This window comes from Aulonocara sp. 'chitande type north' Nkhata Bay, linkage group LG1, assembly GCF_057382095.1.
Source record: "Aulonocara sp. 'chitande type north' Nkhata Bay isolate Kocher_YH1m ecotype deep benthic linkage group LG1, A_spYH_male_GT1.1, whole genome shotgun sequence".
Taxonomy (NCBI): Eukaryota; Metazoa; Chordata; class Actinopteri; order Cichliformes; family Cichlidae; genus Aulonocara; species Aulonocara sp. 'chitande type north' Nkhata Bay.
This window is the reverse complement of record NC_141344.1, coordinates 3,447,072-3,474,605: the sequence shown is the minus strand read 5'-3', so window position 1 is coordinate 3,474,605 and position 27,534 is coordinate 3,447,072. Positions and strand designations below refer to the sequence as shown.

The following is a 27,534-nucleotide window of genomic DNA, read 5'->3' as shown; positions in this document are numbered from 1 at the left end:
GACGAAACGTTTCTCCCACTGAAAACGTTACGTCTGGATGAACAGAATCAACTTTTTGGGATTTATTTACCTGGATGATTGAGTACGCTTCAAGACATTATTCAACACAACTCCTTTACTTACGCGCCTAGAGGAGCGTAAGTAAAGGAGAGTTTAGGGCAGGGGTGGGCAATCTCAGTCCACGAGGGCCAGTGTCCCTGCAGGTTTTAGATGTGTCCTCGAACCAACACAGCAGATTTAAATGGCTAAATTAGCTCCTCAACATGTCCTGAAGTTCTCCAGAGGCCTGGTAACGAACTAATCCTGTGATTCAGGTGTGTTGACCCAAGGTGAGATCTAAAACCTGCAGGGACACCGGCCCTCGTGGACTGATATTGCCCACCCCTGGTTTAGCTTCCTATTCTACTTTTCATCACTAAGAACCACAAGAAAGCCCACAGTCTGAAACTGAACAGCCATGTAGGGAAATGTAGGAATAATATGACGCTAATAGGTCTTTAATATTACCGTTTCATAACTCACGAGTAGTTTTCCAGAATGTAAATGATAACATTAGAGACACGGGAGGTTTCTAATTTTTTATAGCAAGCAGTCATGCATATTTGTTTAATGTGTTTGTTGAAGGAGACACTGATTAAAGTGACTCAAAGGTTCCTTGCAGTGTTAACAGAGGCCAGTGTAATGCCATCAGATTAGTCAATGTGTTTCTGAGGTTAAATACAGTAACTTCAATTTAATCTGAGTTTAGCAGCAGGAAACAGGAGTCATCTCGCCCTTTGTCTTTAAAACATGACTGCAATTTAACTGACTCGTGTATCTGGTTGTATTGCTAAATATAACTAGGCATTACCTGCAGAACAATGGAAATGCACGCAGTGCTTTCATGTTATACATTCTTCCCTTTGGCAGTGAAAATAATTGGTCCCAGCACAGAACCCTGGGGAACTCCATGACTAACCTCTGAGTGAAGAAGGCGCGCCATCCAAATAACTTGGATTTTTATTATTGAAACTGGAACACATTCAGAAAAATCCATGTAATCTGTAATAAAACCGACTGCTTCATGCAAACAAAGTTGGTTTAGGCTGAGAGAAGCTAATTAGTAACCTTCGCTGCTGTAAATGTTTTACAGTCATTTCTAAAGCTGGAGCTGGTGTGTGACATTTGTGCTGTTGGATAATCGTACAGTTATTCAGCCGTCGTACCGTCAGCTGTAAAACATGAATGCTGCTCGCGTCAGACGTTATTCTTTTTATTTTAGAAATGGCTGTTTAACCCCTCCCTCCTTTTGTATCTGTGGTTTCTATACTTTCACTGATTTTATTTACATGTGACAGAAAGTTGCTTTAAAAAACCGATCCAACAGGTCACACACTCTCTGGGTTTTCTGGGGCAGTATGCAACAGGAATGTGTTTTTTACTCTCTCAAACAGTAAACAGGGTCTGATCCACATCAGCTTCATGTCTATTTATAGCCGCCCTGCTCGGCCTGGCAGCATGTTTGTAGCAGAGCCATGGCCAGGTACAATAATCAGTTATCAAACACATCAGGTCTGCTTTTGAGTGTCAGACTCTAGACCTGCAGGTCCACATTCTTCCTCTCCAACAACACAGATCCTTCCCGTCAGCCTGGAGCTGCACGGAGGAGGCGGAGGAGGCTCACCTCCACATTTTTAACTGATGGTGTAACTGCAGGTCACGTGGTTGTTCGTGGATTTACATTTTCTTCGCTATAATTTTCAGTAAGGATTTAAAGAAGACAGTGACCATAAAAGCAGCTCCAAACATCCCTCTGACTCAATCTGCACATTTTCAGGTTTAACTAATCTTACATCTGAGTCTACAAAAACCTTCCTTTTCTGTGAAAAGTTTGTTGAGTTTGCACTCACATTTTATACCGAGTAGTCTAAGGAGCTGGGGAAAAAAGCATCTGGACTGCTTTAAGTTTCTTGAAGACGTTTCATCCAAGAAGCTTCTTTAGTTCTAAAACCAATTGGTTGCAAATCCCAGATTATTAAGGCCTACTGGGAGTGTCCCTAAGAGGGTTGTTGACCGACTATTGATCATCTGAGTCAGGTGTGGAAATGGGTGTAGGTCATTATCAGCCAAGGTTTCAGGCTAACCCATAGTGAGACCACGCCCCACCCTGTCATGTGATCTATTGAGATCAAATGGCCCAGGATGCGAGTGGGCGTTAAGGTGTCTGGGAAGGATCTCAAAACTGGATTATAGATGGCACAGTGGGTGTCATAAGCCCCGCCCTCTGTTCAAAGATGGTTGTTCACAGTGGACATAGATGCTTCTTTCACTCCTCTTTCAAACCATCTGTCTTCTCTGTCCAAAATGTAAACATTGGTATCCTCAAAAGAGTGACCTTTGACCTTTATGTGCAAACTGAAGAAGCTGCTTCTCGCATGAGAGGTGAAATGTCTTCAAGAAACTTCAGTCCAGTCGCTTTTCTTTCCAAGCTCCTTAGATCACCAAGACCTGGATACTAAGAACCTTCAGACTGAGAGCTTTTCTAGTCTTACCGACCACTCAAGGCGCTTTAACACCAAGTCACATTTGAACCACAGAGCACATCTACCTCACATGGTAATCTAGAATCTCCAGTTAAGCTAACAAGTGTTTGGACCGTAGGAGGAAGCTGGAGTACAGACACAGGAAGCACACACCGACTCTCCATCTCACCAGGATTCTGCCCAAATAAAGGAGTTCGGCTGTGAGTGTTAGTATTTTACGGTGATCTCCATGAAGTGGGGACAAAATGGTTAAAAATGTTTTTTAACCTAACATCTTAGAGTGGACAGGAATGGCTTAAACACATACGCACGTTGTGGCGCCTTCCTCCTCCAACTTCCCCCCCCTCTTGGTCCTCATTGATTAGCATCCTATTGACCCACTGGGTCAAAATGTAGATGCTTCCGTTATGCAGAACTGTGTCATCACTGTATTTATTATTTTGCAAAACCAAACAGGAAAGGTTGAAGAACACTCCACCTTTTCTAATTTGAATCAGCTGGATTAGATGCCCTGCTACAAACTCTGAGGACAGAGACGGTAACCGTGCAAATGATTCACTCCGAGCACGAGTGTGTGTTCTTGGGCTGCACAATTAGTCAAATCTAAATCTCAATCACAATTTTGGCTTCCCACAATTAAACTAAATACTAAAAAGCGTGCTCTGACAGCTGTTCCCTTTTCCAGTCTGTATGAGTAACAAATGTTAAAAGACAGATTTACAACATCCTGTCAAAACAAACATCAAATGTCTGACACAGCAGGAAGTGAAGAGCTTGCCTCCTGAAGGGGATCATCATCCATTGTTTGGAATTACTTCAGATTTGGGGCAAGTGACGTTAACCTGGAAAGAATCACATACAAAGAGTGCTGCAGAGTTGTAACACAAATAACACACAACTGCCTGAAAACACAATGCAGTGGTTGCAAATGCGCCTCGTCCAACATCAGCTCGGACGAGTCTGTACAGTGCATCGGCCTATCAGCGCATCCATCCAGCTCCCACCAGCCAATCACATTTGACTTGATTCTAGATAAGAGTCCAGTAAACACGGGGAGTAACGAAGGCTTTGGGAAGACGTTGAGCTGATTGGACGCCTGATACGTTATCCTCTCTCTGTTCATTTGTGGCAACAGCTGACAGGGGAAATTAGAAGAGGCCCCTCAGCTGTTTTGTTCACATTCATCGTGCAGGTACAACAAATGGAGTGAAACCTTTACCAGGACACGCTCTCATGCCAGGTCAATAAACACCTCGTCTGTCTGCAAAGAAGTTCTAATTGACAGGAACGTACCATGACAGAAAAGTGAAAGTGGTGCCCGGATGACTTTGTGTTTTATTTCATTTATGAATTGTATTAGAGAAGTCGTCTGTCTGAACTGGTTTGGTTGAGGAGAAAGAGGAGAAGGCGAGACGTCACGCACTGCCTAAACTAAATGAAGTATTTCCAGTAATGACAAAACATATGTGGAGAATCTTGTGCCGTGTGTGCTGAATGCAAGACGGGACAAACTCAGACGGTTTCCCGCGACACTGTCCGGAGATCATGTGCAAACAGCTTTACATTCGATTTAAATAAACACTGCTGCTAATTTACTTTGATCCTCTTTAAAGCCGACACTGAGCGTATGAAACAAAACTCATCAACAGACTGTTTGTGCAACTGCTGCCTACAAATTTTAGGAAGGAAAAGCCTGTTCAGCTCTTATCAACACATTGCTCTTAGTATTACATCCGTCCATGCATCCATCCGAGCTTATCTGCTGTTTACAGGTCCCACCCTTTTCCTCCAAAAACCAGGCAGTGAAGCAGGAGGACAGCGATGAAATAGAACCAGCTTCGTGCAGCACAGCAGATGTAATGGCTGTGTACCATTCTCACTATCTCACTGAATCTATCAAGGAGGCGGGGAGCTGCCTCAGGTCGAGCCCTGGGGCAAGATGGGAACAATTAGGGGGTCAGTGGAGGAATGTAATCTATAGGGACCAGCGTTCTCTGGTGCTTATCTGATGCTCGAAATTCCAGCCGGGCTCCGGCCGCCTCGCGGCAGGCTGGTGTCGGGCTCACATGATGGCTATGAATCTTTGAAACAGAACTTCCTTTTTTAGAAAGTGAGAAATCAGCACTAGTGTTTCACAGAAACAGTGCAGAACATGTTCAAACAAAGACTGCTGAGCAATGATTGCTTCATCCTTCTTTTAATAACTGCAGAGGGAAAAAGAGCAAAATGTGACGTCAATAAGATGGATGAAGGCAAAACTTTAAATCATACCGCTGTAACTTTTCAACTATTAGCAATAATACATATCTGAAAGTCTGTACCTGGCAGCTCACACGGATATTTCTATTGTTTTTGTGCGCAGCGCTGTAACGTCTCACCTTCCAAACCCAAATCACTATTGAATGCTCGTAGTTACTGTAGTCTGATTACTGTCTAAAGCGGCACAGTTACATTTCTTCTACATTCTTTTGAGCATTAACGGAAACATGAGGAGTTTCTCAGTTTGAACAAGTGTGGCTCTAAAGCCTCCATCAGCTCCTAGAAGTTACGGGTCCCGTTTCCTTGTCTGCAGCTATGACCACGGTAGCTCGAGGCTGAAGCTTGTGAGAGCTTTTGATCGCTTGAGAGCTGGAAATTTTTCCTGGAAAACTACTTGTGCATTTATGGCAGTCGGGTTAAGACAGATGAGGGAACCATCAGTAAATTGCTCTTGTGACGCTGACTGGATGGACTAACCATTAAAACACATCTTCAGATATGTCATCGTCATGCTTCGGTTTCACTGTTAAAGCTGTGTTTGCACTGCAGGGACTAGGAGGCTTTGGAAGAGCTCAGTGTGTTTCCACTGCCGGGACTCTGTTCTTCACTGCAAAGAAACCGCTTTACAAAATAAATGTCTGAAGGAATTATTATCTTAAGGTTCTGGAACTTTTTGGGTCAGCCTTGCAGCTCGAAACGCTCCTGATTGGTGCTCACCACTATTATTAAAAATAAAAAATATGTAGTTGTTGCTAATGCGTTTGTTTACTATGCTGTGGCCTTAGAGCAGCATGCCAAACATGGACTGAAAATAAGGTGTAGTAGAGTCGTGCACAAAAATGACATGTGTGACTCATCTGGAGCACAAATGCAGAGAACTAAAGGCCAAAGGTGAACAAGGCTCCTGGGACTAAAGGTTGTGAGTACACTGGGTTTCATGGCAACTTCCATTCTTTTGTGTTAACACCAGATGAAACAAGGTCTAAATTAAGCGCCAAGTTTTACCTCCAAATAATTCCTGATCCAACTTTCTTTCATAAGTACATGCAGCTTCCTGCCAGGGCTTGCAGCTCTGAACATTTCTGACTGGTTCAGTTATTTGGAGTTTTTTCAACTATTTTTTCAAAGACCATTAAAAAAAAAAAAAAAAAAAAAAAAAAAATGCTAAAACTACAACATGGAGTTACAAAAGACAGATGGAAATGACCACACAGTCCAAGCTTCATTAGGCTGTAACAGTGAAGAAGAAATGCACGGGTACAGACAGTTGTGAGCAGCTCTTGGTGTGTGAAAATAATGCAACTTTAATTCAATTCCAATTAAATGCAGTGGAACTTTATATAGCATCAAACAACACCTCAAGGTGCTTTATTTTTAAAAGGTAAAGACCCTAAAACAATAGAGAGAAAACTGGCAACCCATTATGAGCACGCATTTGGCGACTGTGGGAAGGAAAAACTCCCTTTTAACAGGAAGAAACCATCAGCAGAACCGGGCTCAGGGTTCTGCTGCGAATAAAATACTTATTATAAATACCTGTGAAAAAAAAACCCTTTAAAAATTAAAGACAGAATGTGAAGGAAAAAGATGCTTGTTTATGTACAAGGCTGCACTTTAGTGTAATACCACTTTTCACCACAAGGTCGTAAAACGAGTGTATCTCTTTTAACCAAACACATAACTAAGAAGACATAAGGGTCTGGAAAAAAGGCTGCGCTAAAATAAATAAATAAATATTTGACTTGTAATAAACTCCTCCTGACAGTGGACTAATTAAAACGTGCAGAGTGTCATTACAAAAGGCAGCTTTAAAAACAGCCCTTGCTTTTCTTGATAAGTCAGGTAAATAATAACGTTCTCAAGGAGCTTTAGTACGAGTGAAATCAAAGATGGCAACTTTAGCTTCTTGGAAATTTTGTGGAAATTAGGTTCGTGTACAGCGGTTGTCATGAAAACCATCCAGCCTCAGAGAAATCGCTGCTCTGAAGTTAGCCTGTAAGTTTCCACAGCTTCATAATGCTACCTAATGTCAGACAGTCCCACAACACTGGCACCATCAGGGCTCACTGAATTATAACACTGCTGCTAATCTTCATTTAACAGGCTGCAATTAAAAGCTTCTTGTATTACAGCCCATCGTAAACTCTGTAGCCAAAAGTCATTTAGATGTTTCTGACAGTCGCCCATTAAAATTAACCTCATTTCATTTTGACGCTTAAACCAGACGCCGCTTTTGTCAGCAATGTTACGCAATCACTTTATTGTGCCGTGTACTTCAGACCATCAGAACTGTGGAATGTGTGCTTACATGTAACATGACTAACTGCAGTGTAACAGCATGCTGACATAATGCTGAGTGAGCCTGAGTGACATGACGCTGCAGTCACTTCCTGTTTGGAAAAACAGACTCCTTAGCACAAAGAAGCATCATTAGTCACCCAAGCAACAGGAAACAGGACCACGAAGCTTATTCCGCTTTTCCAAACAACGATGCATTAAATTCACCATTTTCAGCCACATTTTCAGCTCCCTGACAGAATGGACCATTGAGAAGCGGAGCAACACGACTTCTCACAATAATTTCATGAGGCAAAACTGCACATACATAGCTTCAAAGGGCAGGAAGACTACTTCTTCATTTTGAATCAATCCAGTTTTATTTATACAGTCCCTGTTCACAACAATCACCTGCAGACACTTCCCAGTGATACAAATGTTCAGAAGATCCAGTATGAGCAGCACTTTGTGACAGTGGGGAGGAAGAACTTCCTTTAAACAGGAAGAGACCCTTAAGGTCTGCCTCCCATTCTACTTTCAGAAAAGCAGGAACCACAAGTAAGCCTGCAGGCTGAATAATATTATTCTATGAGGTCTTTACAATATGACACGGCCTGATCATTCGGTTTGAGAGGGAAATACAGTGGGGCAAAAAAGTATTTAGTCAGCCACCGATTGTGCAAGTTCCCCCACTTAAAATGATGACAGAGGTCAGTAATTTGCACCAGAGGTACACTTCAACTGTGAGAGACAGAATGTGAAAAAAAAATCCATGAATTCACATGGTAGGATTTGTAAAGAATTTATTCGTAAATCAGGGTGGAAAATAAGTATTTGGTCACCTCAAACAAGGAAAATCTCTGGCTCTCACAGACCTGTAACGTCTTCTGTAAGAAGCTTTTCTGTCCCCCACTCGTTACCTGTATGAATGGCACCTGTTTGAACTCATCATCTGTATAAAAGACACCTGTCCACAGCCTCAAACAGTCAGACTCCAAACTCCGCCATGGCCAAGACCAAAGAGCTTTCGAAGGACACCAGGAAAAGTATTGTAGACCTGCACCAGACTGGGAAGAGTGAATCTACAATAGGCAAGCAGCTTGGTGTGAAAAAATCAACTGTGGGAGCAATCATCAGAAAATGGAAGACATACAAGACCACTGATAATCTCCCTCGATCTGGGGCTCCACGCAAGATCTCATCCCGTGGGGTCAAAATGATCATGAGAACGGTGAGCAAAGATCCCAGAACCACACGGGGGGACCTGGTGAATGACCTGCAGAGAGCTGGGACCAAAGTAACAAAGGTCACCATCAGTAACACACTACAACGGCAGGGAATCAAATCCCGCAGTGCCAGACGTGTTCTGCTGCTGAAGCCAGTGCATGTCCAGGCCCGTCTGAAGTTTGCCAGAGAGCACATGGATGATACAGCAGAGGATTGGGAGAATGTCATGTGGTCAGATGAAACCAAAGTAGAACTTTTTGGTATAAACTCAACTCGTCGTGTTTGGAGGAAGAAGAATACTGAGTTGCATCCCAAGAACACCATACCTACTGTGAAGCATGGGGGTGGAAACATCATGCTATGGGGCTGTTTTTCTGCCAAGGGGACAGGACGACTGATCCGTGTTAAGGACAGAATGAATGGGGCCATGTATCGTGAGATTTTGAGCCAAAACCTCCTTCCATCAGTGAGAACTTTGAAGATGAAACGAGGCTGGGTCTTCCAACATGACAATGATCCAAAACACACCGCCCGGGCAACAAAGGAGTGGCTCCGTAAGAAGCATTTGAAAGTCCTGGAGTGGCCTAGCCAGTCTCCAGACCTCAACCCCATAGAAAATCTGTGGCGGGAGTTGAAAGTCCGTGTTGCTCGGCGACAGCCCCAAAACATCACTGCTCTCGAGAAGATCTGCATGGAGGAATGGGCCAAAATACCAGCTACTGTGTGCAAACCTGGTAAAGACCTATAGTAAATGTTTGACCTCTGTTATTGCCAACAAAGGTTATGTTACAAAGTATTGAGTTGTATTTTTGTTATTGACCAAATACTTATTTTCCACCCTGATTTACCAATAAATTCTTTACAAATCCTACCATGTGGATTCATGGATTTTTTTTTTTCACATTCTGTCTCTCACAGTTGAAGTGTACCTCTGGTGCAAATTACTGACCTCTGTTATCATTTTAGGTGGGGGAACTTGCACAATCGGTGGCTGACTAAATACTTTTTTGCCCCACTGTAATAGGACACAAGTCCCCCCACAGCTTTCAGGCATTAAATGAAGATGACATAAAATGGTCTTTTTGATGAAAGACAAACGATTTGGTCTTAAACCCGTGATGAACACAGAGTCAGCAGGGTTCACCCTTTAGGGAAGATAACCAAGTGTACAAAATGTTGTTGACATTTCAGTCTGAGCGCACAGGGTGCTGAGTGTTTTGGTTTTTTCCTTTGAGACTTCCCGGTGGGGTCATTCAGGTCTACCTTCTGTCCCCGAAATAAACCTGGAGTTACAGTTCGTTAATTTAACCTTTTCCACTTAGCTTACCTTCACTGCACCTGCACTTATTCAGTTCCTAACCTTTCATCTTTCTGAAGGCACATTATGCAGTTTTATATTGCCTTCTGCCCCTTTTCCATCTCGATTAAACAGACGGCTTTATTTTGTCTCAGGGTGCTGCTGAATGCCTCTGCTGTGAAAATAACCCTGCAGTGACGTTAAGCCTTATTGATTATGTTCTGATCGATTCTGAATCCCTGACAGAGAAAGGGGGCTTGGGACTAAGGAAAAAGCTCTCACGTGGAAAATCAGACTGAAAAAAGAGAAACGGATATAAGTCTAATTAAAACGTTTTCTACTTTAATGAGGAGCAGGTCGATAAAGTCCTGTTTCTCTTACACTTGTATTGATTTCAGTATTAAATGTGTAAAAGGAATAACAGCTGCTATCCTGTTGAACGACTCGCGTTTCGGCTCCAACTCGGACGCACCAGGCTGTATGATTTTAAAGTCCGGTGTGTGTTTTTGGACTGCAGCAAACATCATAAACGCCTCTTTGACACCTGAAAACTGTCGCCTGCCTCGGATAATTCGAGGCATTTAAAACTTATTCCCACCCCAGCCTCTCTGTCCGGTCCGGTTTCGCAGGTTTCCCCGTAAAGGTTTAAGCTCCCCGGCAGGACTGGCGTTAACCAGGTAGTCCCGTCAGTGACCCACCTTCAGCGGCGGCTCCAGCAGCTTGTGGATCCCGGCGATCTGCTCGCTGAGCGGCAGGTTCTCTTCCAGGTTCACCGTCGGAGGTCTCCGAGGTTCGGGGAAGTTTGTGCAGATAAACGGATCCGAGTCCTCCAAGTACTGGACCCGGCAGACGATGGAGGCCATGGCCATGCGCCCGTGACCCGACTGCGGCTGTAAAAGTGCGAGCTGTCGGCGAAGGTCCGTCCTCCGCTGGAAGCAACTTTAAATGAGAGGAGAAAGTTTCAGCTCCAGATATAAAGCCGCCACACTCACTTCCGGCGCCTTCAAAGTAAAACTAAAGTGTAAAAGAAAAAGACATGATTCAAAAGAACACTTTATTGATGATGAGATTATTTCTTATTTATTTCTTATTTTCATCAGATCTGGATTAGGTTATAGGTCATATTTCTTAGTGCATATCAGTGAACTCACCCTCCAATCTGCTCAGATCACCCAAAGTTACCCTTATGAGATCACACTAAAAGACCACGTTTTTTTACTTAGATTGAGGCATTTGAATGGTACTTTTATTCTAATTAAAATTATACACAAAGGTCTGACAAAGTATACTTCAAGATAATCAGATAGCAATACAATACCCACTTCAGGAAAATCCTAATCTCAGTATTCACTGACCGTTAGTTGGACTAGTCACTGATAACTTGTGTTCTTGTTTGCAGCAAATGCTGCATTTTTTTATGCAGACTGGTGGTTTTTGGTGTCAACCAGAAAATAGTCCACCAGGCTGTGCCAGAGACCATCATAAGGTTTAGGATGTCACTGCGGGGTGGCACGCTCTCTGTGCGATTGGCTCAGTCTGTCATGAAAGTGATGGCGAGGACTGAACGTCTATGATCGGTCGGTATTTAGACAAGCACAGAGGTTCTGTCAGATTGATCACATGTCCTCTATGCTGAGTATGAGCCGAGTATTGGCTTCTGTATGTGGCAGAACATACGGTGAACTGCTTTTAAACTTCATTCATGTTAGTCAAGCTTTTCAGCAAGTTTTTAAAAGTTATCTGCACATTAAAAAATGTTTATTGATTCTTTGTGAAGGCAGGTTATGTGACAGAAGCTGAGCACATGTGGTATTGTAGTTTATGTTGGTTGCATATAAGAAAACATATGTAACCAATCAAACTGTCACGGGCAGAGCTGATGGATGAGCATGCAGCTCCTGGAGCCTCGGGGTGCAGTGTGTTAGGCTGCTAATCCAGATTTTGCGGCGAACTTTTATTTACTAACCGCTCCATCCTCACGAGGCCCGTCAGCAGAGCCGTTTGTTGATCAGCAGCGTCCTCTGGTGGATGACTGACTGTAGTACAAAGATTTTCAATGACACATTAATGCTTGTTGTTCTTCTAGCCAGCTTAAAGAGTGATGCCGAAAAGTGTCATTAGGAAATTAAAAAAATATACACCTGCAAACACCTGCGCTTTTTCTCTGTCATAAAAACTGCTTAAATCCCCACAAAGAACTTGGACTCACTTTCTTAACCCCTAGGGATACAGATGTATAAATGTTCAAATATCAAATACTTCAGCAAAAAAAAAAAAAAAAAAACATGACAGAAAAAATAAAAATAAAAGAAATATCCTTTCAGAATATTTCTTTTTACATTTCATGTGGCTGAAGTTAATGCAAAAAAATAAAAAAAAAATCAAAAAAAAATCAGAATACTTTATTAATCCCTAAGGAAATGATGTAAAGCTACACACAACCTACATATGCACACTGTCATAGTCAATCTGACATCCCAGGTATAATCTTACCATAATCATTGTAGCATAAATATGTATGTCTGTTCCCTAACTCCTGCTAGAGGCATCAATCAAGCTGGATTAAACTTTATCAACATCTATGAAGCTTTTAGGAATTATTTTTATGTCACTCACATGCTTACAAGTTATATAAATTATGTGCAGTAGCTGATCTTAAAACAAATGGCAACATTACATCTATGTTAAGCAGTTTTTAGCGCAATGGGACTTTGAGACAATTGTGACTAAATGTCAGACAGTGATGCTAACAGTGCCTGTAACCCATCCCTTTGTCTTATACAGTGAGTATGTAGATGAAGAGAAGAAGAACAATAAATACATGTTTATTATTCATTTATTTGCTGTTTATGAACATAAATTTTCATCACCTGATCATATACAGTATTATAATGAAAATAAAAGAAATAAATTATAAATGATCATACATGTCCATCTTTTTATACATGAGCAAAGCAAAGAAGCACTGCTGGCCTGGCAAACACACAGGGTGCTTCTTGTATGATACAATGATATCATGGGTATAATTACAGTTTATCCTTCCATGGTGGAGTTCACATGGTTGGCTCTACATTGTCTACATTTTGCACTGCAGCACTCATAGTTTTATGCGTTTCTTCCGTGACTGATGGGTGGAGCTCTACTTGACACACCACATCCCAGTAACATGGAACAGTGAGAGACTCTATGCACAAACTGCTGCTGCTTCGACCTCTGTGGATCTGTGGACTCAGTTCATCTTCTCTCAGCACATGCATTACCCCATTTACCAAAATGGCAGCCATCTGTGGAGAGAAAAAGAAACACTGAATAAGTGTTTATGTGCAGCACATCCAGTATAAAATACAGCAGAGGTTCAGATCTCTTCAGAGCAGCAGTGGAGAGGCTGTGCAGTGTAGCTAGCACTCTCTTAGTTCTTCATGTTAACATGTTGGTGTGAACATGCTGAGCTTGAGGCTCACAGACCTGCAGATGCTTTTAGCATCAAGTCTAATCAACTGAGCACCCCACAGGCTTCATTACTGCAGAAATTTGTTAGGGCCAGCAGCCCCCGGTGGCACCTCCTCTCTCCATGCTGGTCCTCGGGGATTCCATTGTCAGGAACGTGCGGATGAGGGGGGCGCTCACGCTGTCGTTCCCGGGAGCCACCGTTGTTGACATAGTGGACAGAATTCACAACATCCTGGCGTCCCACCCACAGGCCAACCGGCTCATCATCCACATCGGCACCAATGACATCCCCAAACAGCAATCTGAGCTGCTGAAGTTGGACTTCCTCCAACTCTTCAGTCTCCTTGGTCAGTTGCAGGTGAGTGCTTTTATCTCCGGGCCCACCCCCACAGAGGGATAGGCAGTTTCAGCCGGCTGCTCAGCCTTAACACCTGGCTTTCCTCTGCCTGTGTCTCCCACGGTGTGGGTTTTATTAACAATTTTGATGCCTTCTGGGAGAGGAGGCATCTTTTTGGGGCAGACGGGCTCCACCTCAACGCCTGGGGACGCTGTTTGCTGTACGCCAATTTGGCATTTGGCGTACAGCACTCCCGCACACGGCCCTGTCATTACCCCAAACTGACATTTCCTGCTGATCTGTCCACCACTGACTGATGTCCCCTGGTCCCAGTCCTATATTTGTTCCGCTTTTAACAGTAATACACAAAACTCTGGACTTGGACCTCTCTCGGACACAACAAAAGCAACTGTCTGGTTATCAACTTAAACACAAGACCACAGCAAGCTTCTGGTTGAATGTGACTGCTTGACATAAGTTATTATCACTGTTCTCCTCTCAGTTGTACTCATGAAAGCCTGCAGGTTTACAGGAAATGCCGAAGGGTTGATACTAACTTCAGTTCAGTGTTCCTGAAAACCGCGTGGACCGACTACCATCGTTTACTGACCTCAGAATCTCCAGTAAACAATGCGGACTCTTCATGAGATTAGACAGCTGCTTAACTCCTGAATCCTCCAGGATGTTGTGACCCAGGTCCAGATGTCTCAGATGGGAGGGGTTGGACTTCAAAGATGAGCCCAGATAAGAACAACTGGTTTCCGACAATTCACAGCCCCTTAATCTGAGTAAAGAATAAAATGTGGAGATAAAATAATTGATAATCCAACCAGATGTGTTAAGGTTCTAAATGTGCAGCTCAAGAATAATTATTCCTAACCAATAAGCTTTTTTTTTCTAGCTTTCTGTAATTATGGACTGTTATCTTATCAGCTTCTATCCACTTAATCCAGATGTCCTTACATAAGGATAATGGATGCAACAGATAAAAAAGTAAACTGACCTCAGAGTTTCAAGCCTACAGTGTGAACTCTCCACAAGGCTAGCAAGCTGTTTCACTCCTGAATCCTGCAGCTTGTTGTCACCCATGTCCAGACGTTTCAGATGGGAGGTGTTGGACTTCAGAGCTGAGACTTCATATCATATTCATCCTAGTGTACAACTAAAACATGGTGTCTAACCTCAGAGTCTCCAGTCTGCATTGTGGACTCTTGAGAAAACCACACAGGTGCTTCACTCCCGTCCAGAAGCTTCAGATAGGAGTGGATTGCATTCAGAGCTTCAGCCAGGGAAGAACAGCTGGTCCTTGACAAATTGCACCGAATCAGTCTGAATAAGAAAAAAAATTATATACATTAAAATCACAGATAATTTGATCCAGGGTTTTCAGGTTTTACATGTGCATATTTACAGCATTACTGTAGTGACCCAAATCAAACTCTTCATCAAATGGCCACTGAACCTTTATTATGCCAAGTACATTTTCCAAACTAAATTTGGAAGGAAGTGTATGAACAAACAAATAAAAGCTGGCTCTGGGTCAGTTCCATTCAAAGAAAATAAACAACATAGGCCCATAGGTCCCCAACTGGTTGTGGCAGATGGCCGCCCCTCCCTGAGCCTGGTTTCTTCCTGTTAAAAGGGAGTTCTTCCTTCCCACTCTTGCCAAAGAGCTTGCACAAAGGAGGTCATATGATTGTTGGGGTTTTCTCTGTTTTCTTTGTATTATTGTAGCGTCTTTACCTTACAATATAAAATTCTGCAAGGCAACTGTTGTTGTGATTTGCCTCTATATAAACAAACAAAATGGAACTGAATTGAACTGAATCAATTATGACTTAAAATTAGGGCATCCACTGTGTAAGACATTTTTTGCATTGCTCTTCTGAGTATTATTTGAAGTATCACAATAATAGTATACTGGGATGCCAACCTTGCAAGAGTATGGAAAAAAAGGAAAACAATAAAACAGTCGAGGTGACAAAGCTCAGTGTGTAAAGCAGTAGTATGAAAGGTCGTGAAAACAGACACTATACTGGCTGCAATGAACATCTTAAAGGAGTTTTTCATTAAAAAAAATATCAGGATTATGGCACCATAGCAGAAATGAAAAAGGAGATAAGGGATTATTCTGAAAGGGTGAATAAGCCAACCTGCAAATGTATTCAGCAGAAGATGAAATTACTTGTTGTTACCAAACAAAACTTATTATTTAATAACGTAATAATGTGTTTAACTTGTAGAGAAGATAACAAGTGTATAACATTGGGCTAGTAAAGCGAATACCCCTCAGAGAACACTAACAATAAATTTCTCAACCGCAGAGATAAGCTTGTAACAGTCACAATGGTGTGGTGTCTCTTTAAGACAATTTAAGGTCAGAAATATGCGCCACTGCCCTCTGTGGAGTATGAGAGCAATGTGCTAGCACGTGAGAGTGTGGACAGACACGGACTTTATATGTTTTACCCCTCTAACAATTTGCAACGTTACGGGTTGTAGAAACACTGTGCTTCATGTATGATAAACAGTAGCCGTTAGACTGGGCCTTGTAAGGTTGATTAAGAGAGTGTGCATTAAAGGACAAGCACTGTGGAATTCCCAGTACCAGTGTGGTCGTGAGTTTTTCTGACTGTCCTGCTAAGTGTTTCTACCTCTCCTCTCAACCACTGAGTACAACCCATGTTAGGCACAGTAATTAATTTAATTTGTACAGTGTGCTAATGAATGTTATAAACCTTCTTTATAAGCTCCTCTTTGAGGAGCAGACAGTCATTTGGACTTCAATACAAATAAAATGAAAATTAGTTTTTAGACAAAACTTTGAACAAATTCTGCAGACAGACCAAGATTTTGAATTTTACCTCAGAGTCTCCAGTCTACACTCCGGGCTTTCTAGAAAACCACACAGCTGCTTCACTCCTGAGTCCTGCAGCATGTTGTCACTCAGATCCAGATGTTTCAGATGTGATGGGTTGAACTTCAGAGCTGAGCCAAGAGATGCACAACTGAACTCTGACAACCTGCAGCCCTTCAATCTAAAGTAAGAATAACAAGAATCAAGAATCCAGTTATTGCACAAACATTTACATTTTTAATTGTGCAGTTCAGTATTACTATAAATAACCAGTAAGATTTCCATAAATGAGTAGAGTGACCTTGTCCTTTTGCAATTGTGGTTCAAACTCCTGAACAATAACTCATGTCAACACAGATCAACAAACATGCTGCTGTCCTCAGTCAAGTCTCATAGCAAAATTAGTATCAGCTCACACATAAAAGCTGTATATATTACATATGATATATGTAGGCATTTGTCAGGCTAAAAAAATCTATCAGAAAAATAGTAGAACCTTTAGGTGTGGCCACATTAACAATCTGATATATTGTTAAAAATGACATGATGCAATTTTCAGCTCAGCAATAGCAAAAATTCCTGGAAAACCACAGAAGAGTGGATACTGATAGAATTCTTTCCCTGGTGAAGAAGATATGACTCACAACATTTACCCAAGTCAAGAACATCCTCAAAGCGTATCTTTGTCAAAGTCTACACTCAAGAGATGCCTTCTATGTACAATGTACAAATAAAATTTACAACAGGGTGCAAACCACTGGTTATATTTAAGAACAGGAAGACCAGATTAGACTGCCATAACACACAAAACTTGGCCATTGGCCCAAATCTTATTAAACTAAAGTCTGTGACCTGACCTCAGGTGCTCCAGTCTACAGTTTGGATTCTCCAATGCAGCAGACAGATGCTTCACTCCGGAATCTTGCAGTTCATTGTAACTCAGGTCCAGCTGTGTGAGATGGGATGGGCTGGACTTCAGAGCTGAGGCCACAACTTCACAGTGAGTCTCTGAGAGTCTGCAGCCACAAAGTCTGTAAGGACAAACATTACCCTTTAGATCTACTTTACACATTTGATGACAGTTGAACATATCCCACTAACATGTCAGCTTATCTTCTTTCTTTTAATTATTTTAATAATTGTTTAGCTTTAATCTGCAGAAGGGACTTAAGTTGCATTCAGGCTGTGCACAGTTTGTTTACATGACCTGATTCTGCAATTGGCTCCAAAAAGTTATCATCTGGATCCAAATAACATTTTTACTGGCCACTGTGTTAATGTGATTTTTGTACTGGGTTACTCATTAAATAATTCCAGTTGTGAACGATTATCTTTGTTTGCTGCAAGAGTCATGTATAAATTTAGGATGGAATTTAAATGTTTTTCAGACCTTTGGTTAATGGTGTTCTCTGTGACAGACTTGTGCTTAGCATACACATGGATTCTTTCTTTTTAAACCACAGAAGTCATTTAGAGACTGGTGATGTAAACAAAGCATGTGAAATTGATAGTTAATATTAGATACTTACGTTCAAAGAGGGGAAATGGGTTACCATATGTTTTGTAGATAATCAAAATCTGATGATTTTTAAATACTTGTAGGATGCTGAAATAGACTAAGCTGATAGATGTTAATCTGTCTGTGAATGGCGCTGGAGGCCATTGATCAATGGTCATGACAATTAATGATCATGAAACTGACCTCATTGTTAGTCAGTGGTGTTATTTTGCTCATTGTGCAAATGTACTGTTTAGTACACTACGTCCAGATGGAATTCCCTTACCTGGATGATTATATCATCAGGACGATATAAAAAAAATGAACCTACTTTGAATTATACTGTCTGAATTGTTAATGTTAATCACATTTGGACTCACCCAGCCCTTTTACAGTTCCTCACAGCTGGGCTCAGTCTCCGTTTTCCTTTCTCTGATGCATTGTATTTCCTCAGATCCAACTCATCCCGAACCTCCTCTGACATCTGCAGCATGTAGGCCAAAGCTGAACAGTGGATGTCAGAGAGTTTCTTATCTGATCTGTTCTTTGACTTGAGGAACTCTTGGATCTCCTAATGGACAGAGATTTTTCATCTCCATCAAACAGTGAAAGATGTTAATGCTTCTGTCAGGAGACATTTCATCACTGTTCATCTCATTCAGATTGTTCATGACTATTTGAACATTTTTTAGACTGTTCTCCGTCCGACCCAGCAGACCTCCTAAGAGTCTCTGGTTGGACTCCAGAGAGAAGCCATGAAGGAAGCTAACAAACATGTCCAGGTGGCCATTTTTACTTTGAAGGGATTTTTTCATGACTCTCTGTAGAAAGACATCCATAGATGGGGAGCTGTTTTTGTATTCGCAATCTCTCTCCAGGAAGTCCTGGAGCACTTCTGTCTTTCTGTGGGTGAAACTGTAGAACAGATAGACTGCAGCCAGGAACTCTTGAATGCTCAGATGAACAAAGCAGTAGGCTGCTTTCTTGAAGATCTCACACTCTCGTTTGAAGATCTCTGTACAAACTCCAGAGTACACCGAGGCTTCTGTGACATCCAGCCCACACTGCTCCAGGTGTTCTTGGTAGAAAAGGATATTTCCTTTCTCCAGATGTTGAAACGCCAGCTTTCCCAGCTTCAGGAGAACTTCCTTGTCAGCCTCTGTCTGCTCCTGTGGACTCGTCTTATGTCCCTCGTGGTACTTGTTCTTCTTCCTTTTTGTCTGAACCAGCAGGAAGTATGAGTACATGTCAGTCAGGGTCTTGGGCAGCTCTCCTCTCTGCTCTGTAGTCAACATGTGCTCCAGAACTGTAGCAGGGATCCAGCACACATGATGTGGAGGCTCCTGGATGTCTTCATGTGGGAGATGATTCTGGACAGCTCTTCATCACTGAATCTCCTCCTGAAGTACTCCTCCTTCTGGGCATCAGTGAAGCCTCGTACTTCTGTTACCCTGTCAACACATGTAGGAGGGATCTGATTGGCTGCTGCAGGTCGGGAAGTTATCCAGACAAGAGCCGAGGGAAGCAGATTCCCCTGGATGAGGTTTGTCAGCAGCTGGCTGACTGATGACTTCTCTGTGACATCAGACAGCAGCTTCCTGTTGGTGAAATCCAATGAAAGTCTGCTTTCATCCAGGCCGTCAAAGATGAACAAAAGTTTACAGACAGCGAGCTTCTCTGCTGTGACCTTCTGTAATGTTGGATGGAAAACATGGAGCAGCTCCAGAAGACTGTACTGCTCATCTCTGATCAGGTTCAGCTCCCTGAATGAAAGCAGAACCACAACACTGACATGTTGGTTCTCCAAGCCCTCTGCCCAGTCCAGAGTGAACTTCTGCACTGAGAAGGTTTTTCCAACACCAGCGACGCCGTTCATCAGAACCCCTCTGATGGGTCTCTGTTGGTCAGGTAAGGCTTTAAAGATGTCGTGACACCTGACTGGAGTGTCATCAAGAGCCTCCATCTTGGAAGCTGTCTCCAGCTGCATCACCTCATGTTGGGTATGAACCTCTTCACTCTGTCCCTCTGTGATGTAGAGCTCAGTGTAGCTCCTGCTGAGGAGGGTTCTACTTCCTGTTTCATAACTTCCTTCAGTCACACGTTCGCATCTCCTCCTCAGACTGATCTTATGTTCATCTAAAACCTCCTGCAGACCAACATCTGCTGAAAGACAGAAAATCAATGAGACTAAAGAGAAAAAAAACTCCTACATAACACAAGAAGTCGAGTTTTCAGAAATGAGTCTATCAGCAGACAGATGTTCAATCGTACTTTGCACTTTGGGTTCACTGGCTGTCTGCCGTTTAGCTTCTGTTGTGGGGATTTTTCCACACTGGGGACAGAAGAAGTCTCCTGATGAAGCACACTGGTCCCAGTATGAACAGACACACTGTTTGCAGAACCAGTGTCCACAGCTGGTGAAGACCGGATTCTTCAGGACGTCCTGACACAAAGCACAGCAGGACAGCTGCTCCTCGAACATTGCTTGTCTTCTTCGCTCTGGACACAAACGAAAAATTATTCCATTTACTGATAAAATACATAGTCAAAAACAAAAGTTTAATACCAGCGCTGGCTTACAGGGAAAATATTGTTTTTTAAATAAAAACATAAAATGAAATTATAACAATAATAGTAACGTATAGACAGAGGGCTGGATCCTGTATCCTGGGTTTTGCTCTGTGCCTGGCACGTGTTCCTGTTACTGGACACTGGGGACAATTTTCAATGAGCAGATTTCATGTGCAGATAGATTCCTTCACTCTGAACAGAGCTGTACAGTAAAAGCTTTAAAAAGTGTTCATTCAGTCTGTAACCCAATCTCAGCATCACAGGAGCATGTGTTGTATTAATGATCCATCCAATCATCAAACACAGACACATGTTATAAAGAAGCTGAACGGACAAGGTAAGCGACTCATGTTGTAACTGACGTCAGACGCCAGAGATTTTGGTGGAAAATTAAAGCAAATGGTAGTTTAGATCTGAACAAATTCATTTAAGCTTCAGTATTACCAAATACACTTATCAATTGTCTTATAACTAACACTATTTGTCTAAATAATCTCCAACACCCTGGAGAACAACGAGGAGAGTTTAGAGACTCTCCAAGATTATATTGATCAGTGCTTTCAGGATCTCGTGATGAAGAAGACCCAGTGTGCAGCTTCCCCGGCCAAACCTGAGACGCCGTCGTCGAAAAGACAACGCCCGGCAGATTCCCCCGGCTCAACATCGCCAGCCGGCAAAGATATTGCCGACATACTGGAGTCAATCGACAAGCGATTGTCCAGTTTCGACGCAAGGCTGTCCTTGGTGGAGATTCTTCACCGAGAATTTAAATGCTTGCGAGAATCCCTGGAGTACAGCCAGCAGCAGGTGGAAACGCTTGCTGCTGAAAATGCCACGCTAAGGGAGTCGGTGAAATGTCTCACAGATAATGTTACCCAGCTCAATAGAGAAAATAAAAAAAATAAAAGAAACAGTTATCGATCTACAAGCTCGTAGCATGCGTGATAATCTGGTATTTTCTGGTATTCCAGAAGCTGCTGGAGAGGACGCGGAGACCACGGTAAAAAGCTTCATCAAAATCCACCTGAAGCTGCCGGAGGACACTGTGAAGAACATTGTCTTCGATCGGGTACATCGCCTCGGCCCCATTCGGGCTACGGCCGGGAGACCACGTCCTATCGTGGCCAAATTCGGCCACTTCAAACAAAAGCATCATGTGAAAAGCCGTGGCAGGGAATTAAAAGGAACGGACTTCAGCGTGAACGACCAGTTCCCCAAAGAGATCTTGGAACGACGCAGGGTCCTCTTCCCAATCCGACGCGGCTTCATCCAGAAGGGCTCCCGCGCTGTCATCGCTGTGGACCGGCTGTACGTGGACGGACAGCTCCACCGCGACCCCAACATCACTCCGTGGCTGTATTAACCTCACACCAGATAAGAATCAGCTACACCATTTCCCTATCCACTCACACTAACTTGCATTAACATCTGTTTAACTTACCAGCATCAAATCGCATCTTAAAGTGTGATTTCATAGCAGAATTAACACCGTCACTCTCCGTCAGTGATTTAATTGGAATGTTTACGTTTTGTTTTTGTTTTTTTTTCTTCTCGTTTTTTTTTTTTCCCTCTCTTTTCCCTCTCTTGGTTTTATGCTGCTCACCCCTGTCCTTGGTTTCTTTCTTTATTCCTTTCACTGCCTCGATCACCTGCTTCGACACTCATCCACAAACATCCTTTATTTCGACACATACACACCATGCGCTCAACGGCAGCACATTTTACTTCAGTCAGAAGTAAAATGTCGTTTAGGATACACACACTTAAGCCAAGCCTACTCATATTAGTAACTATGCATACACAAAGTCAGACTCAGGGAGCATCTCGCCACACATTTTTTCTCTCTCTCCTTCTCTTTATTTATGAACAAGTGACGTATTCTCTCCACCTGTCTAAGCGACGCACACAGCATACATCCCTAGTTATACACAAACATCTATGGGTACACTGAGGTTCATTACATGGAATATAAATGGAGCTGGCTCCAGAGTAAAGAGGTTAAAAATATTTAACCAACTCAAAAAACTACAGGCAGATGTTGTCCTTTTACAAGAGACCCACAGACCTCTTAGAGGTTCGAATGAACTTAAAACACCTGAGTTTCCTAATGTGTTCTCAGCTTGTTATAATTCTACACAAAGGGGAGTAGCAATTTTAATACATAAAAATATTAATTTCACAGTACTCGATACAGTTATAGATCCAGAGGGCAGATTCTTAATCATTAAACTATCTATACTTGATAAAAAGCTATGCATTGCAAGTGTATATGGTCCAAATGTTGATGATCCCTCATTCTTTCACGGTTTTTTCAGTGCACTCTCTGAACACTTAGATGGCACACTTGTTCTTGGAGGTGACCTCAACCTTGGACTAAATGAAGACATGGATAGGCTCAATACAGCGGGAACTCAGCGTAATTGGCAGTCCATAAATATAATCAAACAGTATATGAGCGACTTTGGTCTTTGCGATGCATGGCGCTCCCTTCACCTCACCAGTAAGGAATATACTTTTTTCTCGCATGTCCATCACTCCTACTCTCGTCTGGATTATTTTTTGGTCAGCAGCTCACTGCTGAACGACATTTCAGACACTGAGATTCATCCTATAGCTGTCAGCGATCATGGTCCTGTATCTTTAACACTAATGCACAAGAATAATACTACGCCAAGAAAAAACTGGAGATTTAATATATCACTACTTAAAGATGAAGACTTTATTAAATATTTTAAAAAAGAGTGGACTTCATATTTGGACTATAATGACACTCCCGAAACATCAGCTTCTGTTCTATGGGAAGCAGGGAAAGCTGTGATGAGAGGTAAAATAATTTCTTTCTCATCACATAAAAAGAAAAAAGAAAACAAAAATATTCAGGAATTAGAAAAAAACATCAAATCACTAGAAGAAGCCTACGCGTCCCACCAAGATCAGGAAACATTGAACAAAATACGCAAAACAAAACTAGAATTAAATGAGATAATTGATAAAAAAACAAAATTCTTAGTACAAAGACTACGCCTACAAAATTATGAACATGGTAATAAATCCGGTCAATTTCTAGCAAACCAGCTAAAAATAAATAAAGAAAAAACAACTATAGGTGCTGTTCAAGATTCATCTGGGAACACATTATATGACCCGATACAAATAAACAACATTTTCAGGGATTTCTATAAAACGTTGTATTCACCACAAATAAACCATCTAAAAAAGAAATTGATCAGTTTTTGGACAACATAACTCTTCCAAAATTATTGGACACTCAAGCAATGGCACTGGATTCACCACTGACACCAGGTGAACTCCAGGAAGCCCTGATAAGTATGCCCAATAATAAGGCTCCAGGTCCAGACGGCTTTCCTGCAGAATTCTACAAAGAATTCTGGTCGATTCTAGCACCAGTTTTCTACAGAACGTTGTTGGAAATTAAAGAAAAGCGCAGACTTCCATCAAATATGAATTCTGCCAACATTAGTCTCCTGCTAAAACCAGGCAAAGACCCTGTATATCCCTCAAGCTATCGTCCAATATCCCTTATAAATGCAGACCTTAAAATAATCTGCAAAGCTCTCTCAAAGAGACTGGAGAAAATAACCCCCCTCTTAATTCATCCTGACCAAACTGGTTTCATAAAAGGTAGGCACTCATCAACAAATACACGTAGATTACTTAATTTGATAGACTACTCATACAGTAAAAACCTAGAAACTACAATATTCTCTTTAGACGCAGAAAAAGCATTTGACAGAGTTAACTGGAAATTTCTATTTGCAACTTTACACAAATTTGGTTTTGGATCCTCTTTCATAAACTGGTTAAAAATATTATATAATTCCCCAACAGCTTGTGTTAGAACAAATGACCAGACATCCTCCAGCTTCTGTCTCTTGAGGGGCACCAGACAGGGATGCCCACTCTCCCCTTCACTGTTTGCAATTTTTATTGAACCACTAGCAGCAGCATTTAGACAGGCTACAACAATTAAGGGCATAAAATGCAAGAACGTGGAACATAAAATCAGCCTTTATGCGGATGATGTGTTACTCTTTCTCCAAAATTCACAAACCAATATCTCTGGGGTGATTGAATTGATAAACTCTTTTGCAAGAATATCAGATTACTCAATTAACTGGTCAAAATCTACAGTCCTACCGATTAATTGCTCCTTCCATAATTCCTCTTCTACACCACTGCAATCGGGAAATATAAAATATTTAGGTATTAATGTTTCTCCCAAGCTTGCAGATCTAACTAAATTAAACCATATCCCACTTTTAAAGAAGGTAGAAGATGATCTGGCTAGATGGAAATCTTTACCCATATCACTCATGGGAAGGGTCGCCACTATAAAAATGATGGTCTTACCAAAAATAAATTATTTATTCTCAATGATCCCAACTAAACCGCCACAAGATTGGTTCAGATCTCTAGATTCATGTATGTCCAAATTCCTTTGGAAAAATAAACCCCCACGTATAAGCTTAAAAACACTACAAAAGACCAAGGATAAAGGAGGACTAGAACTGCCTAACTTTCAGCACTACTTCTTAGCCAACAGGCTTCAGTTTATCTCAGGATGGCTAAAACACACCCTCTTAGATGAACCTTGGCTAGATGTAGAACAAGCACTTTGCAATAATCTAGAGATCTCAGACCTACCATTTATCAGCTCAAACATCCAACGACATGAATGCTTTAAAAGCATCAACATCAGCTCTTCTCTGACAGCATGGTGGGAGTTTCTAAAATTGACGGCGTCTTCATTAATCCCATGCAAACGTACACCTATCTGGAACAACCCTGACATATTACAAAACAATAATATGATAAACTTTTCAGATTGGAGTGATAAAGGAATCAAATATTTAGAACATATATTAGAAGGAACAGAATTTATTTCATTTGACGGACTAGTTACACAATATGGGATCAACAAGAAAAGATTTTTAGAATATCAACAAATTAAATCCATAGTAAATCCTGCCTTCACTGTTGTGATTGGTGTGGGGGTAGGGACAGGCTTAGGGCGTCGGGGGGTTCCCCGGAGGCATCTTCCTTGGGGGGCTCAACCCGGGGTAGCGGTCATGTCCGGTTAGGGGCTCTGTTGGCTCTCCGGTGACTGTTTCCTCGCGGCTGCGTGCAGCGGGGCTAGGGGAGGGTCTGTGCTGACGGACGTGGGTTACTGACCTGGTAGCCTGGCTGCCCCTGGGTGGGTCCGGGATGGGCGTGAGGTTCTGGGGGCGCTCCGTCTCTGGGCTGGGGCCCGGGCCGGGCCTCGGGGGCTTGGGTCCTGGTTGGTGTGTTGCCGGGGTTGTGGGCGGGTGGGTGCATGGGGGCCCAGCCCTGGAGCAGGGTGCCGCCGGTGCATCGAGCCACCTGTGGGGCTCTTCAACTGGTGGGGAAGATTGTCACATCTTGCAGGAGCTTTCCTCTCCTCAGGGGCTCTCTCTGCAGGAGGGGGAGATACAGGAGAGGTGGAGGAAGATCTCAGCCTGGGTGTTTATTGTCTTATGTAGTCTGGAAGAAGAGTGGATGGTGGGGTGGGTGCAGTTTTCTCTGTGGTGGGGTTGGGTGGACTGTCCCGGGCTCTGTGGGGCCGGGAGGCGCTGCTGCGCTGGGGCCCCGGTCTGGATGGGCCTGGGCCCCCTTTCCCTGGTGGGTCGCGGAGTATGGGGGTGCCTACTGGGGTCAGCGGGGGAGCTGGCCCCAGGGAGGGGTCACTTGCCCCTCCCCTCCTTCCCTCCCCATCTCCAGCTGCCTCCCTCTTCCCACTCCACCACAACCACCCACACATGCAGGACCTTGGAGTAGGGGTATGTCACCAGGGTGCAGAGGAGGCTACCCCCCCCCCCCCCCCCCCGTCCCCTTCTGGCTGCCTCTGCCTCAATTTTATCCCACAACTTAGACATTCACATTACTCACACTCGCATTACACATACATATAGGATCTTGGGGGTGGGCACGATACACGGAGTCCAAAGTACCATCAGGGTGTACACCCCACCCCTGGCGTCGTTGCCCACCTCTCAATGTTAAATACACTTAGTCATTGAGGGCTAGCAGGAGGGACCATGCGCTTACCTGCTGCTCTCTGGCAGGTAGCTCCATGCCCTCCTGGGTTTTAAATGCACCTTAGAACACACATGCATCAACACTACAATGAGCGGGTGGAGGGAGGTTTGGAGTCTTCTCTCACCCCCATTCTCTGCGACCTGCTGGAGCGGGGGGCTAGGAGGAGGAGTTGGCCGTCCGACTGCGGTCTGGAGTGTGGGGCCTCCCTGCTGCTGCGGAGTCGGGGCGGTCTGCTTCTCCCCACCGCAGGGAAAAGGGTAACACCACCTGGGTCTGGGTGCAGTTCCCCCCTCCAGGGGCAAGGGCACCTAGACCCGGTTCGTAGAGTACGCTTGGGGAGTGTGATCGTGTGTACAGCGTCTCTTTATGTCTGTCTCCACGTTGGTTGAGTGTGGAGTAAGAGCATATGAGAGCATGAGGGTGGGAATGGATGTTTGTATATGTGTGTGCCTGTATGTCTGTGTCTATATGTCAGGTTGGGTGTCAGGCGCCACCTCTCTGGGGACATCTTAGGCCCTCCAAGGTTTGGAGGCCTATCTCCCCCTACCACCACTTCCCCTGCCAGTGGCGGACTCCCTCAGACATCGGTGTGTTGGTGGTTCTTTGTGTCCGGGGATGGGCGTCCAGGTACACACCGGCTCACTCCTTGGCGGCCGCTTATCGGGGCCTGGAGCCTGGGGCTCGCTCGGGCCACTTCGGAGGTGGGGTGCCCCCGGCCTCTCGGCCTGGGGCTCGGTCACTCAGGCGCAGCTGGCTGCCGGCGGAGCTCACGGGCGCATCACTGCAACCCCCCCTGGCTTCTGCTCCGCGGCTGCTGAGTGAGCCCTCATCTGGGACTCTCCTCAGCTCTTTCTGGGACAGTGGTGCGGCTGCCCCTCTGTGGGTCTTCCTTGGTCTCTTGTGTTCTGGGGGCCTCTGGATGTCTGGAGTTTTGATCTCCTCCATACCTGCTTCATGCCCTGGAGGACGGGGCTGTGGCCCCCCCACACCCTCTAGCAGATCATTACATGAAGGAACCTTTAAAAAACAAAAAACAAGCGCGTCCATGCTCACAGGTGTACACACGGTTGATCACACCCACAAACTACACCCTTTTTGGCTCCTACCTCAAAGCACACTGTGTTCTGTTGATCTTATGTGCTGCACAATAATGTTTAACAT

The 27,534-nt window shown here is 43.4% G+C and overlaps 1 protein-coding gene and 1 pseudogene across 7 annotated transcripts in view; both read right to left on the bottom strand.

Moving 5' to 3' along the window:
* Positions 1-10,507, bottom strand: part of fhod1 (formin homology 2 domain containing 1) — a 52,211-nt gene extending 41,704 nt beyond the window's left edge. For all 6 annotated transcript variants that reach the window (XM_086296693.1, XM_086296781.1, XM_086296864.1 and 3 more), the window contains exon 1: positions 10,281-10,507. In XM_086296693.1, the coding sequence (XP_086152819.1) occupies positions 10,281-10,451 (171 nt within the window). In that variant the 5' untranslated portion in view covers positions 10,452-10,507. The remainder of the gene's footprint in view (positions 1-10,280) is intronic.
* Positions 10,508-13,927: 3,420 nt separating this feature from the next.
* Positions 13,928-20,206, bottom strand: LOC147338516 (protein NLRC3-like; annotated as a pseudogene). Its single transcript, XR_015130035.1, has 6 exons — positions 19,996-20,206; positions 18,105-19,887; positions 17,084-17,257; positions 16,234-16,407; positions 14,373-14,698; positions 13,928-14,153 (listed from the first exon to the last, which is right to left on the bottom strand). The product of XR_015130035.1 is annotated as a protein NLRC3-like (transcript).
* Between the last annotated feature and the right edge of the window lie 7,328 nt (positions 20,207-27,534).